Raw genomic sequence first — 16,891 nt, forward strand, 5'->3', positions numbered from 1 at the left:
CTCTTCTTAAGTATAAAGGACCTATAATATTTTATCAGATCTGGGTAACCAAAACCCCCTTCATCCACTTTCTGCATCAGTATGAATTTCGGAACACAAGGTCTTTTCCCAACTCCCCACAAAAAGGTCTGAAAGAATTTCTCAATCTTCATAAATTGTCTTTTATAAATCAACAAAGGAATGGATTGAATAATATGCAATATTTTGGGCAACAGAACCATCTTAATGGCATTTATTTTAGCCCACAAGGATAAGTTCAATCTTTCCCATTTCCTAACAATTAAGGTCATCTTAGGTAACACCTTATCCAAATTACATTGTATTATTTTGTTCAAATCTCCGACAACACAAACCCCCAAATAAGTGACTCCCCCAGGCGACCATCTACAATTCCAAATGTCCCTAATTCCAGCAACACATGTTCGAGATAACGGAAACATTTCTGTTTTTTCCCCAATTAATTCTGTGACCCGATAATTTACCAACCTCTTCAAACATTTCTCTCACCACAGTACCACTTTCACCCGGATTGGACAACAAAATTAACATATCAGCGTAAGATAAAAGCTTAACCTCCATTTTCCCCACACTATTCCCTTTTATTCGCTCACATTGTCTTATATATGCCACAAGTGGTTCTAATGCTAAATTGAACAAAAATGGTGACAAAGGGCAGCCCTGACGCGTACCTCTGAACAGGTGAAACATCTTTGACATAACCCCATTAGTCAATAACCTAGCCCTAACATCCTTATGGATACATCTTATCATCATCATAAACACAGGCCCAAAACCCATCTGTAACAATATGTTCCATGAATTTCCAGTTGACTCTGTCAAAGGCTTTCTCTACGTCAAAAAAACCAATAAGTTTGTCTGAGTCCTTCCCATAATGTGTCCCAATTACATCCAACACAGTCCTAATATTATCATAGCCAAAACGCCCTGGCACAAAACCTACCTGAGACTCATAGATTAAATCACCTATACATGACTTCAATCTATTTGCCCATATTTTAGTGAAAATGTTAAAGTCCACATTCAGCAGTGAAATCCGCCTATAATTCTGTCACCGTTTACTGTCCTTATTTTGAGCAATGCTTCTGTCATCGAATCACACATCTCACCCGATGTCATGAGCACATTATAGACCTCACATAAAATAGGAGCCAAATCTGCTTCAAATTTCTTATAAAATTCCGAAACTACCATCCAATCCAAGGGATTTACCATCTTTCATTTGCGAGATCGTCAAGCTAACTTCAGACGCATCAATCATAGCCTCCAGCTGATTTCTCTTATCCAAAGGTAGCTTGGGAAACGTGATTTTACTAAAATAAAAGCTGTTAAACTGTCAGCATCAGGTTGCACATCCTCAGTATATAAATGTTCATAAAAACCTCTGAAATGGTCACAAATGTCATCCGATTTATTTAAAGTAACCCCAGTATCCGTCAGAATGGATGAGACATTCGTATCCATCACAATTCCTTTAAGCTTATTAGCCAACAACCTCCCATTCCTATCACCAAACTCCCAAAACCGTTGCTTTGAATAAAACAAGCCTTTATCCGCCAAAATCTGGACATAGTCATTTACTTCAGATTCTAATTTCCTTAAACGTATCCAGTTTGATTCCGAGTCATTATCAGCACAAACTGAAGAAGGCACTGCGACACTGTAAGTTGAAGCGAGTTCTTTATTTATACGGAGCTCCCCGGAGCCCCAACACAGCGCTCCCTGTTCAAAACTCTCAACCGCCTCCTCTGGTCATGCGGCTTTTGCTACCTACAATGCAAGAGAGCGCGCGACCGCAGCAAGGCACTAACATTCTAACCACGTGAATCTCTACACAAACCTTTTGCATAGACTTTACCCCCTCTTTCAACTTCTGCAGTTCCTCCCTACCCTTCTTCCTAGCATGAGCCATACTGCTTATCAGTTCACCTCTAAGGACTGCCTTAAAACAATCCCAAACAGATTTAATCCCAGCCGAGCCCCTATTATTCTCAAAGAAACAACGAATAAAATCCCCTAAACCTGATGTAACACTATTGTCTCTACGTAAAGCAGCCTGCATTCTCCATCTCGTAGGTCCCTTATCCACCCCTCCAAAATTCACTTGCATATCAATCAAAGCATGATCCGAAATATTCCTTTCCCTAATATTGGAGCTCTCCACCTGATTAATGAACTTCTTACTCATGAAAAAATGATCTATCCTAGAGTAAGAATTATGAACAGAAGAATAAAATGTATATTCTCTCTCATTCGGGTGAAGTTCCCTCCATACATCTGCAAGTTCATATTTAAATATTAATTAATGCAAATTAGCACTTATCTTTTCCCCAGAATACCCACAATCAGATTTTCGATCCAGACCACTATCCATAACTACATTAAAGTCCCCTCCTAGAATAATCACCTCACCCTCCATCTTATCCAGCAATAAGTCTAACTGGGTGAGAAAATCAATAGTTGGCGAACACGGAGCATAAACTGTCCCAAACCAAATGTTATCACTTTCCCATTATAAATGACATCAAGCAGCAAAATGCGTCCCTCATCTTTTTTTTTTTTTTCTTTTTTTTAACCGTCACCTGAAAGCATTTCCAAAACAATATACTCACTTCCCTTGATCTAGAATCATCATAATTCGAAATTACTTGCAAGTATTTCGGGCTGACCAAGTAACCTCCATTTTGCTCAGTTAAATGAGTTTCTTGAAGCATAACCACATCCGCTCCACTCCTCCAAGCCCTCGCCAAAACCTTACGTCTCTTGATAGCATCTCCCATCCCCTTAACATGCCACGTAGCAAAAGTCAACAAAGCCATACTACAGTCTTCAGGCTCAATATATCTATGCTGTGGTCAATATAGAGTGACAGGATAGTAAAGCAATAAAAATAAAAAAACACATTAACTAAAGCACAACTAAAGTATTTCACAAATTTGAAAGTCCGATAAACATCGAACTTAAAATAAGTAAAGTTATGTACAACTAGAACATTATCCCAAACCATTCCCACCAGAGATGCATCCTATTCCCTGCAGGATAAAACAAGTTAAGTAAAATTTTTCCCAATAAGCAAACCAGCAAAAAAAAAAAAAAAAGAAATACACCAAATCCCCCTAGTCCATCACTAACATTAAGAATAAATAAATAAAAGAAGAGGTATTATATATAATGAAACAAAAACATAAATCAATATTGATCTAAAAAACATGCAAACCCAACATGTGGTCCAAAGTACTCTAGGAACATTTTATCACCTGCCTGAATGACTCAAGTGGATCTGTTCATGACCGGAGCCAACCAGAAGTGCAAGCTATACTGCTCAAGGGAATTTCTCCCAAGAGTAGCTCTAGGGGACGCATTCGTGGTGAACTGGGTTTTTCCACACCCATACGCTTTTCCTCCAGTCCCTGTGATTCCTCAAGTAATCAGGAGGTTGAGAAAGTTCAGGAAAACCATGATCCGAATTGCCCCGGTTTGGGCCAGGAGAACATGGTACCTGGACCTTCTGGACATGTCCATCTGCCCTCCAATATCTCTTCCACAAAGAGAGGATCTTCTCTCGCAAGAGGAAGGCTGGGTTCTCCATCCAGAGGTCAAGACACTCTGCCTTCATGCATGGTTTCTGAGAGAAGGATTGGGACCTCCTGGATGATGTAATGGAGATCTTGCTTTCCGGCAGGCTGCCAGCAACAAAATCCTTGTACTGGTGTCGTTGGAATCAGTTCAGTAACTGGTGCAGGCATAAGAATGTGGATCAATTTGTATGTAATACTCCTACAGTACTTTCTTTCTTCTTACACTTGACCAATTTGGTGCTCCAAGTTGGCACTATAAAAGATATTTGCCAGCGCTATCTATCTTTAAGCGCTCCTCGGAAGAGGTATCCTGTTTTAAAATGCTCTTGGTCATTCAATTCTTGAAAAGGCTGAAAATGTGTACCCTGCGACACCTTTTCAGGTTCCCATCTGGGTTGTGAATTTAGTCTTAACATTTCTCATGTGTGCCCCTTTCGAACCTTTACATAAGGCTTCTCACTCTATAAACAATTTTGTTAGTGGCTATAACGTCAGCCCACAGGGTGAGTGAGTTGCAGGCGCTCTCTTGTAAGCCCTCCTCACACCGGTTTCCATAGGGACAAGGTTATTCTAAAGGTCAAACCATCCTTCTTGCCTAAGATGGTCTCTGATTTCCATCTGTCACAGAAAATCACCTTACCTTCTTTTTACCCTCCTCCTCACGCTAGTAAGGAAGAGGAGAGACTGCACAGACTGAACCCAAAAAGGGCTCAATTTATATATTTCTAGACTGGCAAATTTCCGACAAAGTGACCAACTGTTTGTTGGATATACAGGACACAAATTGTGCCTTGGAGTGTCTAAGCAAACTCTATCCGGATGGATAATTCTGGCAATTTCGGAGTGCTACAAATTGGCTGGGAAGGAGCCTCCAGATGGGTTAAGGGCTCATTCAACCAGGGGCATGGCAACTTCCACGGCTCTTCAGAGGGGTGTCCCGGTGACGGATATTTGTGCGGCGGCCACTTGGTCGTCAATGTATACTTTCATAAAACATTACTGCTTGGACTCTACATCTTATCAAGGAGGCCTTTTTGCAAAAGCCGTCCTTGATTCAGTACATGTTTGAAATCTCTGGTACTACCTCCTCCAAAATCTTTACTGCTTTGGGAGCCTAGCTAAGATGAGGAATTCGTGGGAGGGCACAATCCATTCGAAGAACAAGTTACTTACCAACTGTAACATTCTTTCGACTGGATGTTCCTCACACGTATTCCTCATGGACCCTCCCAACCTACCCCTCCGTCCAGTTTATGCCAGTTGCACTCGGAACTTCCCTAAGAGCCTAAGGACTTTAAAGCCTAATTAACTGATGCGACCATGAACACTGTAAAAACAGAACTGAGTAACGGGCGTGGCTCGAGCCCTTTATACTGCGGATGAAGTAGACACTCGATGACGGCCCTCAGGGGGCTACAAATCTGCGGCCCTGAACACAGCACCTTCTGGGGAATAAAAAATCCGAAGCAGCAGAGCTGGGAGACGAGAAATATCTAAGATTAGGAATATGTGGGAGGAACATCCAGTCGAAAGAACGTTACAGTCGGTATGTAACTTGTTCTTCTGTTGGTCCCCCTGATGCGATACTATAAAGGGAACGGGATCCCTAAAGTCCTTTATTGATTAGATTCAGACTTCCAAGCATCGCCAGTTGACTGGGCGAAAATGGGGAAGGTCCTAAATTTACCCCAGTCTCTGCCCGTCTCAAGCATAAGATACAAATTGGGACTGACCTCTTTGGCGGCTTTATTGGAGCAAAGAATAGTTTCACTATATCGCTCGATTGTGGTACCAAGAGGGGGTCCTGGTATGAAGATGTGGCAGTACATATCAACTGGGGAAATTTGCCCAAACTGTTGCGAATGAAGGTGATCGTTCGGAATTGTCTGGGACGTTCAGATAAAACCCATAAGGCTTTGGGGGGGAATCCGCAGAGTGCTAAAAAAGTGATTTTTGGACGTATATTGCATGAAAACCATTGATACAGTTTGAAATTTGAAGCTTACTGAACCACTCTCGTTTCTCGATAAACCTAGGGGCTCCCTCTCTGGTTATTTAATTACATTTCCGGATTCCAGGAAAAGGTATGACTTAGGTTTTGCCTTGATGTAATCTTGGCCAAACTTGGCCTGAACTACTTTCATTAGGCTTCCTACCGATTTCTGTGTAAGATTTGACTTTGTAAATTATTTATTTGTTGATTTATTATGTTTAATGTTTGACTTAAGTTTGTCACTGTATTGTGATTGTTCAGAATTCTGATTAATTGAGTCTGTCATCTGTCGGATGTTTTTTTTTGTCGTGTTACGATTTGGTTTTTCACAAAGTGTGTAAATAAGTGTTTGTCTTTCTACACCTATTATTGAGTATTTAATTACTTTTTAGAGACAGTAAATTAATTTGTACTGATTTATAATGATACTCTTGTTCTCTGAGCAATGTTTAACTTTTTCAGTTTTTAATTAATACATTTGACAGATTAATAATTGTGAACTGATGGGACAGAATTAAATTCTTTATTCCCACTCGTTCAGTTTAACACATTTTTTGGTCCACTGTACAGATTCGCAATGCACCTGGTCTTTCTTTGTGTGTCATATTACTGAACCAGGTGTATACAAACCTGGTGTCGCTTTTTTTTAATGTGCGTTTCAATATAAAGTTTCGGGAAACCTACCTCTGAGAAGGGACAAAGATAGTAAAGTCTTAAAGGAGTTAGATTAACTTAAAGTCACATAAAACTATTTAAGAATAGCATATTAAGAAGAGTCAAGAAGAAGAAACTTACAAGATGCAAGCTCTAGGAGAAGGGAGCCATTCTCCGGTCTTTAGTTTTTAGAATAGTGGTAGTCTCAGTTACGGTTAGGCATCCTGTAGAGATGGGGAAAGTTAGGCATTGTGTTTACTATTTATTAAAACCATCATTGAAATAAATGTCTTTAAGAGTCAGTGTCCTCCTCCTGACCCAGCTGTCATAACCCTTGCCCCCCGGCCCTCCTTCCAGTTAGGGCCAGGTCAAAGGCCTTAAAACCTCCTCCAAGACTCCCTTGGAGTCAGTCCTGGCGCCTTTGGCGCCAGACTCATAACCATCATGAAGACCAACATTAGAATGGGACTATTTACTTGACTATTTAACTGTGGGGGGGGGGGGGTTCAGTCAACATGGAGGCACACACATAGCTCAGTTACAAGGAACTGAGCTATGCGGTCTAGTCTTTTGGGTGTGGCTAGCCTGGGACTATTTTACCTGGACTACTTTACCTGAGACTATTTAAACCACACCCAAACAGCAGAACATGCTTTGCGTTATTATGCTGTGGGCAGCGTAACGCTCACCGTGTCCAGTTGTTTGATGCCAGTTTACCTGAAAACAAGGACCTGCATAGAGAGAAAGAACACTACGAAACTTACCTGGAACAGTATCCGGTCTTCAATCCATCGCCGACTTCAGTTCCACTCACCTGAAGGTACGAACTCCATCATCCGGCACTGCATGCATCCTGGAATACCATAACCTGGAAAGAGGAGAAAGAAAGACGGCAATAGTAAGCGTTTACTCACGTTTCCTCCCGAATGAAGAAAGCACACAATTCTTACCTGGGTAGTCGTCTCCTGGTCAGTATCATTGCTGGAACATTACGGCGCTCGGCGAGGAACATTGCAACCTGCAAGGAGAGAAAAGACACAGGTTAGCAATATAAAAGGCAAAACAGCGCCGCGCATCGCGCATTACTCACCGGACAGCATCACGCACACCGCGCTTTCGCCTACCGGCCCATGCTCATGTTCAAACTGCATGACAACACCAAAATACCTTTCCATACCTAAAGGGTAAGAAGCAAGACATTATTATTTGAACTAAGAGGAACACAAGAACTGGATATAAAGACTGTAAAGCAGCAAACCTACGGAGTCACAGCAGGCATGGATTCCCACAGGGGGGCTTGCACCAGTGAAGTAACTTGGTCGCTGCTCGCCCCCCACATCTACGCGCCCCTGCCACGAGGAGCAGGACGGAGAATCCACCTTTTACAATATTAAGGTGAGAAGGCCCAAGGGGGAGGAAGGAGTTGAGGCCAAGGGAGGTGGGAAAACAAAGAAAATCTAGTATTGAATCCAGCTCTCCCATATTGTAGACCCATCTTTAACCAGAGGCCTTACCAAGGGACTGGGAGAGGGTTTGAGTGTGCGCAAATCATCCAACAAGGGCTGGGTGGTGTCCCCGTGGATACCAGGTGAGCGTAACACCGCCACAGATCCTACGAGGCCACATGAGCATGAGGGTCTCTTCCGAACAAAGTCATGGGGAAAGAACCCATTAACACTTCGAAGCAAGAGAGCATATGAAGTCACAGGTGGCTGAAAATCCCAGACGGACAAAGCCCAGCCGTGAGGCTGGGGAAGGAAAGAGAGAATATTGTGAGTAGAAAGAAATCAAAAGTTTAAGAAAGCCTTAAAAGACTAACGGAGAAAGCGCTCCAAACAGATCAGAAGCGAAGTAATATAAGTTTGTTGGTTGTAACTTGGAAGACCCTCCAAGGTTAAGGGGGTCTGGGGGAACACGGAAGGACATGCGCCCTTGTAATTCTGAACGACATAGCTTCTCTGTATCCAAGTTGGGGAAATATACGAGTGTGAGGATTGCAGACAGATAGGGCAAGGGACCAGTGTGAATCCAGTGAATCCTGATATGCTTAATGGAGCAAGCACTCCCTATAGATCTGAGGACAAGGAATACAAGGTGGTTGGATGTGACTTAGACGAACCTCCAAGGTTAAGGGCACTCAAGAATAAAGAGTGATAAGCACCCTGGTAAATCAGAAAGACAGTGATATTGTTAGGCAGAATCCTGTGCAGTTCCCTTAGGGAGCACTACAGAAGATTAAGACTAAAGGTATATGCAAGAAATCCCCTTTGGTATCAGTCTGTACCACACAGATTTAGTTGGTAGCTCTGGCTAAACAGTCAGACTTCTCTCAAGAGGGAGATGAGCAGTATTCAGTGTTTACACATTAGGGCTTCAGTACTATGTAACAAGGAAACAATGACCAAAGCTTGTTATCAAAAAGAATATATGTATTTTATACACTCTGATGTTCACACACAAATCACTATTATTAAAGCAAGTTAAATCAGTCAGGAAAAGTATACACAACTCCCTATTTAAATTGTAGACAAGTTTGAGCAAGAGGGTAAACTGAGCAAAACGGCACAGTGATAACTAAGCAGAAATGGCACTCTAACAATTTCTCAGAAGTCAGGGAAAGGACAAGTTATACAGGTTTAGACTCTTTAACACACCAGCACCACTTCCCAAGTAGATTGTGAACAAGTTAGGCAAGGCAGTACTTTAGAATATACAATACTGAGGTGAAAACCGAGCAAAATGGCACTTCACAAGTTTAAAAAGGGGAAGGAAAATGGTGGTTATAAGAGTTAGGTGCACCAACACATTTCTAGGTGAGAAGTAATCTAGAGAAGGCAGTTGTAACAGATTTAGCCAGAATCAATAGGCCTGTGCCAGTGTCAATGGTACAAGGCAAAGTGCCTAGGTGCAAAATGTTCTTGTAGCTGCAGTGAAGTCTTTAACGATTCGAAAAGGCAGTTGCAGAAGGTGAAAGATGATGTTAAATGATAGGGGCGGCCAACCCAGTAGCTAAGTAAAGGATTTAGAACACCTTTAGCGATACCCAACGAAACGGGAGGCCTGGCGGAACAATGTACCTTTAAAGTAGAAGAGGCTCCTGCGGTGGCGGTAGTTCCTGGTAGTTCCTGAAGTTTTGGAGATCCAGCAGAGGAAGAGAGGCTCTCGTCGTGGAGGAAGGTTTGAGTCACTGCACTGCCCAGGGATTAAACCAGTCGCTGTGCTGCCAAAACAAATAAAGGGTATGCTCCTTTAAATCGCGGTCCGGGTGGACGGTTGCCTGGCTATCCGGTCTCCGAGTGCAGGGCACTGGCGATTCGACCAAGGCAGGTCCTGGAAGGCGATTGGCGAACTGGTTGGCCCCACCAGCTCAAGGGAAGAAGACTCTTGCAGAGGAAGATATTGTGAAGTCGTTGGAGAAAAGTGGTGAGGATGTGCAGCAAGGCTTCACCGGTGGTTCAGTCATTGCAGATGTCTTCAGCTTCTCTCCTCTTCGGTTTCTTAGTTCCAGTGGCGACGTCTTGTCCTCCAGTCCTCAGGACCCTGCTTTTATGCAGCAAGACTCCCATTCATACAGCCTAGCTGTCACTCACACAGTGGGGTGGCTCTCCTCGTGGGAGAACCCCCAGCCTATTGCGGCAGAGTGCAACTTGGGTTGCGTAGGCAACCCCGTCCAGGGTGCCTATTCCCCCACTCCCACATATCCTGTCTACCCCAGAGTCAATGGCGCCGAGAGGAGGGCTTCTGTGCAGAAGCCCGCCAAAAGGACGAACAAAGGATCCCTGACCTGGGTTAGGATTATAGAGAAAGACACGAGAAAGAAATATTATCAAAGTTCTGGCAATAAAAACCTACCGGAGTAAAGTTAATATAAAAATAAACCGGCGGTATGTTAGAGGCTGTCAGTAAAAGTGGTAGCCTTGAACAATGGGAAAATCCCATAGGGAAATATTCAAGGTTGAATATTTACGGTAGTAACCACTGCCATCAGCCAGAAACCTTTGAGAGAGGGACTGTACCGTACCCCCTCAAAAATGAACACTAGGGAAAAACTATTAACCCTTTCCATTACTTCCATAGTAAGATGGGTTGTACTGGTTTAGTTCATAAGTATTGACTAGTAAAGTCAATTGGGACATTACATGCCTTGGGAGACAGTAGTCAGTCCCAGGGTATGCAGTCAATGTTTGGGGTTTCGCTACAACACCCCTGTGGTACGACACGGAGGGTGCTGTGTACCACACATGTTAAAAAGATGATTCCTATGAGGGTGAGAAAAACCCCATAGACCATAAGCACACAAGATGGCCTAAAAACCACACTAGCAATCTGTCTAAGAGTGGGGAAAAAAGGGTCTCACTCTTAGCAGGAGAAAAAAATAAACCCTTCAAATCTAGCACAGCTGCTGGGGCTCTATAGGTAAGGGAAATTGGCCTTAGAAGAGAATTCTTCCTAACACCGACTAAGAAACTCCCACAACATCTAGAAAGGTGACGCCAAGTCAAATAGAACACAAGCGACACCCATGAAGACAAAATCAACAACCGCAGCCATTCCAAGACAAAATCTTCACTTGCCCCATAGTTGCTATCAGGTACCACACTGTTATAGAATTGTCTAAATCTTAGCAATTACCACACTCTAACTGAGTTGTGGACATTATTAGGTACACTGGCCATATGAGTGGGAAAGGAAGACAGGTAAGGTTATGAAGGAAGTTGATGGAAGTGGAGGCCAGATGTGAAAGGGACTGTGAATACCAACCAAGTCTGGATCAGGACAGAGGTGCAGAAATACTCCCACACCCCATCTGGGCAGATTACGCAAACCCAGCGTCTCACTTCAAGACAGAAATGCCAACTAACCAATCCACTAACAATTTCCTCCCATCTGCATACACTTCTCAAACTCCAAACCAAACACAACCACAAACCTACAGCACAACAAATCGCACAAACTTCACTACGCTGCAACAGCAAAACAAAAACACACATAGACTTGCACAACAGCACACGACTACCGGCCGCAAACACCCCAGGCCCAGCCAACAGACCCACCGGGCTGAGGCCGCCAACAGCACATCAATGCTTCCTTGCACTTTCCCAGCTTCCTCTCACTAACTCACCCTCCCTTCATTTTTCAGAGCCGCCAGAGCGCCAGGGGACCACTCCGCTGGTGATAGTGCGCGGTACAAATGTCCTTTAACATTTATCTAGTCCTTTACTCTTTTTATGAGTTACCTGTTTGTCTCTCCATAGTGTATGGTTGAAGTTCTAGTTTCCTACAACTTTTGGGCTTAGGCCGGGTTGCCGCTATGGGCACCCATGTTCATTTCTCTTTAATATACTTGGGTGAACTACAGTTCCCAAGTAGTAAAGAGGGATTTTCATCCGCCTTTACATTTTATATAGTGAGCCAGCACACTCCACCTTACATGGAGTGCTAGGGGTATACAATGCACCCCCGTACTTACTTACCAGGTAATATTCTTCTTCTGTGCTGAGGTACTGTGTTGGCTGGGGTATTTCCTTAAAATAAGCTTGTGTGATTTATGTAAAGCTTTTGGGTTTTCTGTGAAAGGGAGTCCACTCATCCAGCTCACCCAGGCCCACTGCTGGAATCCTTTTAGGGTGTCTTCTCTGAAGTCCCTGGATCCTAACTAAGTTTAAAGTGAACTTCTTGTTGAACAGTCTTCCACAGAAACTGACTTTTGCCTGCAACAGAACCCTGTCTCACCCTGCCTGCAGCTGGCTCCTAGACCACTGTGGTCCCCCGTCTGCCTCTGAGTGAACTCATGCAATAGACTAGGGAAGGACTGGATAAGTAAAGGATTCTGTCTTGAAAAGTATAACAAGCGTTAGAAGTACTTGCTTGTGAAAGTTAGATGGTAACTGCAACTCTGAGAGTGAACAGTCACAAAGGTTCTTACTTATCTTGAATGTGTGTTGTGCCATCCTGAAAAGTATATATAAGGTTAATATACTCACCTGTGAATTGGTTGTGCCTCTTTCCCAAAAGTAATGCTGTTGGCTTCACTAACTATTTCTTCCAGAGAATAGGTGTATACGTTTCCCAACTGGGTGTTTCTTCCCCTAAACTGCTGTATAGCCTGTTTAAAATAAGTCTGCCTTAGATTTTACCTACTTAGAATAACGAGTCATTCATAAAGTGTAATATTAGGTTTTTCTGTCACTGGTCTGTTGTATACAGATGCTAAAAAAGTCTTGGGTCTATACAAACCTTTAAGTTTTTGATAGCTCCTTTAAAAAGTATATAGGTACTCCATCCTGAAATAAGTTAGTTCTTGCTTACCTCAGTTTGTGTTCCACTGATCTGCACATCAACTGTAATAGTATATTACATCATTAGGTTTTAACTGCCTAGAATAGTTTTGCCATTCCTGAAGTGTTCTTTAGGTGTAGCTGACCTTGGTCTGTCTGGTGCATCCGAAATTAGCGGAAAGAGTTCTTGCTGGTCTTAGAATGTGTTCCACTGAGCTGAAAAGTAACTGTAATTGAATATTACACCAAAAGGTCTTACTCACCTAGAATAACTGTTATCCTCTAAGTAGCTATAGGTATATACTGTTCCTTGAATCTGTGTTCCACTATTCAGAAAGGTATCCTGGTAACAGGGTTGGTTGGTTATGTGATTCCTTAACTGAGTGTCACTGCATAACTGACAAGATCTACTACCCTTGAATTACTGTAAAGTAATCCGAAAGTAACTCATGGTTTTACTCCCCATTTATAGATGTGACCTATACCAAATGTGTTTGATAAGGTCTGACTTACCTAGAAATACTGTTAGTTTTCTGAACAGGGTCTATGCTTTGGTCTGTGTACTTTAAAGCATAGTGTTGTGTTTTTATTATTGTGTTTATATATAATGTGATAGTACTGATTTACCTTGGTCTACTTGTATTTAAAGAAACCCTTTATTTTTACAATACATAGTGTTTCAATGTTTCTTTGGACCATATGTGTACTACAGTTTCTGTGTATTAATTCTACAGCCCTCTCGTCCCTCCTAAAATAAGCCTGGCTGTTCTGTCTACACTACCGTATACTCGGTGGTACAGTTTTGTACTGTCTCAGTTGAATGGTTTTACTAAGCCCTTAGTTGGACTTCAGAAAAACTGTCCTAACAGATATTTAAAACATTTAATTCTGTGGTACTAAAGCATACGCTTTGTATTTTTGTGACGTTGAAAGTAGCACATGCTTTAAATAGACAATTTGGACAGGTTAGAGTGACAATTTGTGAACGTTTTCTTCACATACACAGATAGTTTCTGGAGTTATATTTGATATTCATTGTAAAAGTCTTAGGTTCACATATTGCTAAGTTATCTGACATACTACATCATCTCTCAAGGGTACTGGAAAAATCAAACTACACCACATTGCATTGTGTTAGTCCAGATATTAGGAAGATTTTCATATTGCACAGTTACCACCAGTGTGGTTGACACTCTGCAGCTTGGGTGTCACCAGTTCTCCGTCTGCTGCATACATCATTGTGTCTTATCCCCAAACTTTCATTGGAGAGAAATTTAAGTGCTAGTCCTGTACAATTAAAGGACAGCATTTACACCGCGAAGTGCTGGCACTATCCTATTAAAAGTGTAGCAGTAGGTAGAAGTGCTCTTTCTGCCCCATTAAGTCAACAATTCCTGAGAAGTTCCAGATCATCGTCCATTAATCTTTCTTGTTTAGAAGCACTTGGAATAGTATTTCCTTTTTGCCGGTTTTGCTGGAAGAAGTAGAGCTGGTAGTAGGCAGAGCCAACAGCCGATAGGGCTCAAAGTGGATTGTGATGTCACATGTACTGTAAAATATTTAAGCCCTGGCACTCTATTGTACAAAGTAAGGACTGACTATATAGCTACAGTGTTTAGTTCAATCAAATTGCTTTCTAAAAATACTATGCACTTATTGTATAGTAAAACAATTTGTGGATAAGTTTGTCTCAGAAAATACCATTTGTAATGTGTAAGGTGAAATATTTGCGAAGATATTACGTACTAAAGAAATAAAATGGGAGAGAAAACGTGCAGCAGAATCATCCGACATACAGAAGTCTTTCTTTCTGGTCTCTTTACCTTGATTAACCTGTCTGTTGTCAATATGTAAACAAATCACAATATTAGAATGTTCAACATAGTTTGCGTGAGCGTCTGCATGGAAGACTGTGTTTTCTTGGTAATTTATGAACCATATGTTTTATTGTCAACATTTTTTTTTTCAGCCCATTTGCTTATGTGGATCCTTTGCATTGTAACATGGCCTATTTGTACCTTGAACTTCTCAAAGACTCCCTGAACGAGTATGCATATGCAGCAGAACTAGCTGGCTTGGGCTATGACCTCCAAAATACCATCTATGGGATGTATGTAAGTACTCGGAATTAAGGAAAATTTTACAGCCTTGTAATTACACTCATCTTGACTAATAGTTTCATTCAATAGAAGGCATTTTATGACAATTTTGATTGTGGATCGAAGTACCTTTTATTTTTGTAACCATGATTTTGATTCTTTTGCTTTCAATTTAAGTTCTGTATTTCTCTGTAGATCGAGTTACCACCAAATTACAATTATTCAATGGCTTCTTTTTTCAAGATGAGCTTTACCCCTTAAATTGGCTCTTGTATATACTAGCAAGTTGCTCCACCCCTTTTTCTGGCTTTGGCACAATGGGCCCTTTGGCTTTGGTCTGGAAGTACTTGTTGTGATGCTGCATATACATACTCTTTGGTCATGTTTCTTCATCCATTACTGTCACTGCTTGAGGTGTCAAAGCATTTCTTTAGTTTTTTTTGTTAGTCGCTACATTTATGCTGATCCTCTTCATTGCAACATGACATACCTGTTAATGAGGTTATTGAAGGATGATTTAAAAGAGTATACATATGCAGCACGTCTCTCAGGTTTGATCTATGGCATTGCATCAGGAATGAATGCAATACTTGTAAGTAAAACCAGGAAGAATGTAGTCCGCTTGAGTTTTGATTTGAGGTCGGGAAACAATTACTATTTTGTTGTGATTTTTTTTTTTTTTTTTTTTTTTTTTTTACCGGCATAAATAAAATAACTGAAAAATAAGTGAATGATTTGGTCATTTCTGGTATGGTTTGTTTGTGTTTTGCCAGGCACTTTATTATGTTAGTTAGCATTGGTAAATTTTTCTAACACATTGTTTTTGAGAATGCTGCATTGTGGCTTGCACTAACTAGTGCTCCATTATTCATATGACCCGTAAGCGCATTTTGTGCACAACTGAGAATTACATTTAAGTAACTATCGCTGACATTAGTAAGTGGATCAACAGTGTTCAAGTTTACTGTTTAACAGGAGCATTACTACACAAATAAAATTACTGACATGGGGTTGAATACGTAATGAGTGTTCACGTGCCCACCGATTTAGTTTAAGATTGTGTCTGGCATTCGGTCTCTTGGTCATCTCATTTCCAGGCTTTATTGAAGACAATAGGTTTTGCAAAATCTACTTTTATTTGATCTGCACTCTTTACTTAAGTGGTATTTTGCAGCCTTAACACATAGTTAGGCTGGTGTATGAACAGCTATGTCCTCGTTCATCAATGTTTAAACTTCTATCCATGGTTATTGTACCGACATCTATCTGCATTCTTGATGTTTCACCAAGCATCCTGCTATCATTGTGTCTCCCTCTTAATCTTATTTGAACTGGCATATCAAAGAACATTAGTCGGCAAGTAACAATTGGATAGTTTTGTTGGGGCATTTTTTATATTTGAGTTGGTGAGGCAATTTGTCCACCTTGCCGAAATTTGCTACTTTAACGAACTGCATTGTGTAAATACATTTAGCCGAAAGTTGTGTAGTGTATTATTTACTATTTAACAAAGAACCAAAAGTGTTGTTTTCAACTCTTCAAAGAAAGCCCTTATGTATGATAAAAATGAAAAATACCATGTCTTCCACAAATCCTGAGCACAACAGTGCTTTGTCTACATTCATCTTTCGGATAGCTTCTCCGTGGCTGATTTATCTTGCCTGAGGTCCTTACTTCCCGATTGTTTGTTCAGAGGTAAATTAACCGTAAAAAAGAGCAACGGTGCAAGTGAAGCCACTATTGTTCGGACTAATAGATTGTTTAGCATTAACAACTTTGTTCTTAGAAGATCTTGGACACCAATGCCCATTAAAAATGAATGTTTATTAGCTTTCATGTTAATGCTCCCTTTTTGTCTGGTTCGTAGTAGTCCCTCACTACAGAAGTGTGATTTACTCAGCTTCTGAATACTCGTAAGCTAGCAGCTTGCAGACATTTTTGCATTACCACCTCCAATTTATCAGTGATCGGAGATCCTTCTAGATCTATAGCTTCATCTCTGAGAACTATGTACATGTCCTCCTTACAAAGGTTTTACATGTTTATGCATTGGCATTCTATTTCCATTCCTGACTGGCCGCAACTACACTGTCAGTTAATAACAAAAACCTTAATGATCGGAAAATACTGTTTAATCCTGAAGTGCTAAGGCTGGGCATGTTCGTCCTGCATTCCCATTAGGAATCATTGTAGGGTCCTCCCACTCTGCACTTACGTGATTGGTGCTAATTGTCTTAATAGCAGTGAGTCTGATTCTCTTTTACAGAAATG

At 41.3% G+C, this 16,891-nt stretch overlaps 1 protein-coding gene across 3 annotated transcripts in view; it reads left to right on the forward strand.

Moving 5' to 3' along the window:
- The window catches only part of IDE (insulin degrading enzyme), a 2,084,778-nt gene that overhangs the window by 1,194,111 nt on the left and 873,776 nt on the right, over nt 1–16,891 (forward strand). For all 3 annotated transcript variants that reach the window (XM_069611370.1, XM_069611369.1, XM_069611371.1), the window contains one exon: nt 14,491–14,635. In XM_069611370.1, coding sequence (XP_069467471.1) covers nt 14,491–14,635 — 145 coding nt within the window. The remainder of the gene's footprint in view (nt 1–14,490; nt 14,636–16,891) is intronic.

The sequence above is a fragment of the Ambystoma mexicanum genome, chromosome 8 (genome assembly GCF_040938575.1).
Source record: "Ambystoma mexicanum isolate Mex_15411 chromosome 8, UKY_AmexF1_1, whole genome shotgun sequence".
Lineage (NCBI taxonomy): Eukaryota > Metazoa > Chordata > Amphibia > Caudata > Ambystomatidae > Ambystoma > Ambystoma mexicanum.